The sequence below is a fragment of the Silurus meridionalis genome, chromosome 5, assembly GCF_014805685.1.
Source record: "Silurus meridionalis isolate SWU-2019-XX chromosome 5, ASM1480568v1, whole genome shotgun sequence".
In the NCBI taxonomy this organism is placed as follows: domain Eukaryota; kingdom Metazoa; phylum Chordata; class Actinopteri; order Siluriformes; family Siluridae; genus Silurus; species Silurus meridionalis.
Window position 1 is genome coordinate 3,854,392 of NC_060888.1, and position 2,500 is coordinate 3,856,891.

The 2,500-nt window shown below is 37.2% G+C and overlaps 1 protein-coding gene across 3 annotated transcripts in view; it reads left to right on the forward strand.

The window, feature by feature from the left end:
• The window catches only part of LOC124386140 (A disintegrin and metalloproteinase with thrombospondin motifs 2-like), a 132,427-nt gene extending 131,930 nt beyond the window's left edge, over window positions 1-497 (forward strand). For all 3 annotated transcript variants that reach the window (XM_046849788.1, XM_046849790.1, XM_046849789.1), the window contains one exon: window positions 1-497. This exon is cut by the window's left edge and continues 628 nt beyond it. In XM_046849788.1, the coding sequence (XP_046705744.1) occupies window positions 1-370 (370 nt within the window). In that variant the 3' untranslated portion in view covers window positions 371-497.
• The last annotated feature ends 2,003 nt before the right edge of the window (window positions 498-2,500 follow it).

A 2,500-nucleotide genomic window follows, 5' to 3' on the forward strand; every position in this document is an offset into this window, starting at 1 on the left:
TACCAGCATGGCTCTTATATTCACAACACTAATACCGACTTTTAAAGAAACGCCAAGACCCGAAGAACGTATTGCACCATCGTCCGTCATGACGACATCATCCGTTACAATACCATTCGCTGCAACGGTCAGCACATCAGCACCGACGATATTAACGCCATCCAGGCCGGCCATCAAAGAGGAAGAAAACAATCTCATCGAGGTTCCCTTTCAAATCAGTGGTGTGGACAACGAGTTCCCAGAGGACAACATCATTCCTAGAAAAGGGCGCATCTTCCTGCGTGAACGAACACGCAACAAACGGATCCAGGAGCTTCTTGAGGAAAAGAGGAACTTTTTACGCCGAATGAAACGTGCTCAGGGCTTTTAGAGCCTGCTTTCTCTTATAGACAGATGTGGCAATGCTACTTTTAACTCCATACTTCGTTTTGGTGCTTGTTTTGAGAACTGAAAGGAAAAAAAATAAAAATAAAGCACCTGTGTGCTTCCCAAATTCACTTTTCATCGCAGGGCAAAGTGTACATCTCCGAAGCCAAAACCACTAGCAAACGTTTGCACAGTTTTTGCATTTTTGGAGCATTTATTTTATTTTTATTTTTTTAAGAAGACCTCAGGTGTGAAAGGATTTTTTAAATATGGTTGACAACATGAGAGGCCATTGGTTTGAGGTAGCAAAAGAATATTAGGGTAATATAAATACACTATGTCTACGTAGCCAAATGTTTGTGGAATACTGGCCATCGCACAGTGATGTGGGCCTTTTCTAAACTCAGAAACACTAGAATGTCTAGTTGCAGGAATACAACTAGAACTGAGAGGCTCCAAATATGTTCTAGCATGCTAATGACCCTGTACCCATACAGCATTCTTCTTAACGATGTGGTGTAAGTTTGAAGTGGAAGAACTCGAGTGTCCCTTAACAGCAGTGTCTGACTTCACTAATGCTCTTGTAGCTCAATGAGCATGAAACCCTACAGCCCCAAAATGTACTGCTAAGCCTTCTGGGGGTCAATATAACAGATACTAAAGCTGTTCAAGCGGTGCGTGTGTGTGTGATGGTCAGATGTCCCAGACATTTGGCCAAATGGTAGATACATTAGGAATTACTAAAAAAATGTTTAACCTGTTTAATTGTAAAATAGATTCCATCAATGATTTCATGCATTCTCTGAATTTGGAACAAGGTGAGCTTTTTATTTCTTTTCCAAGCAGAAATTATTTATAAAACTTGAGTTATCTTGGTTTGACAAGGCCAGTCGAACTGGCTAACAACTATAATGTCTTAAAAATAAAATCAATGTAAAAAAAAGAACAACGTATATTTTCTAACTGGCGGGTTGCCATGTCCACAACATCATGTAAAAACCTGGCTGTAATCAACTGATCGATCGGCTTCCTAGACCCATGTAGAAAAGCTCTACTCATGGACGATATACAAAACCTATTTCTAATAGTAATTACACCCTTGTTTAAAACTTTAACCACATACATTACGTCTCTTAAAGTCATTTATTTCAGTACTGATAAATAAAAATAATGCTGGATTTTATTTTATTCGATTTTATTGTTACCAGTGGTGGATGAAGAACTCCAGTAAAAGTGTCCCATTAAACTTAAAAGTAAAAGTATAAAAGTTTTAGCCTTTAAATGTACTTAAGTATCCAAAGTACTTTGATTTATTATAGCTATAATGTTCCTGTTATCATTTTGTTCACAAGAGTCTTTACTTAATCAACTCAGTTTATGTGAAAAAACTGTAATGTGACTCTCAGCACACTGATCTATTAATAGAATTATATTAATCATAAAAAAAGGTCAAACACTGATTGATATCTAATATAATTATCATGAGCCCAAAACCTTTATTTCAACTACTTCAGAAAAATCTTGCAAATAAGGTCACGTGTGTTGTGGCGAGTGTGTGGTGGAGTTTCTTCATCATGTATTCCTCTCTAAATGTTCTGTTTGCTGTTGAACTGATGCTGAACTGTATGTTGGTGATCAGTAGATACACCAAGCGACAATCAATACAAGGTTAAAAACAGAGCATGTGCTCGACCCTGATTGAGGAATTGCTGCGTGTTTGAGTAGCTAAGTTTTTATCCTCATAAATAAAAAGGAACAAAATGCAGTTGAGTAAAAATTTATATATTTGACTTTGAAATGTAGTGAAGTTGAAGTGTCCCAAATGGAAATACTTTAGTAGTAAAAAAAACAGTACAGTAATGAATTACATATACCGTAATTTCCGGACTATAAAGCGCTATATATATAAGCCGCTCCCACTGAATTTGACAAAGATTTTTATTTTAAACATAAATACGCCGCACCTGTCTATAAGCCGCAGGTGTCTTCATTGAAAGTAATAAACTTTACACAGGCTTTAATGAAAGACAGTGTCTGTTACACGGTGTAACAGGTGAAATATGTTGTGGCTCCTTTAAGAGCAGAGCGGTATTTTGGGAATAGCCTGGCGCCGCATTTTTCCGCTATTACTGTG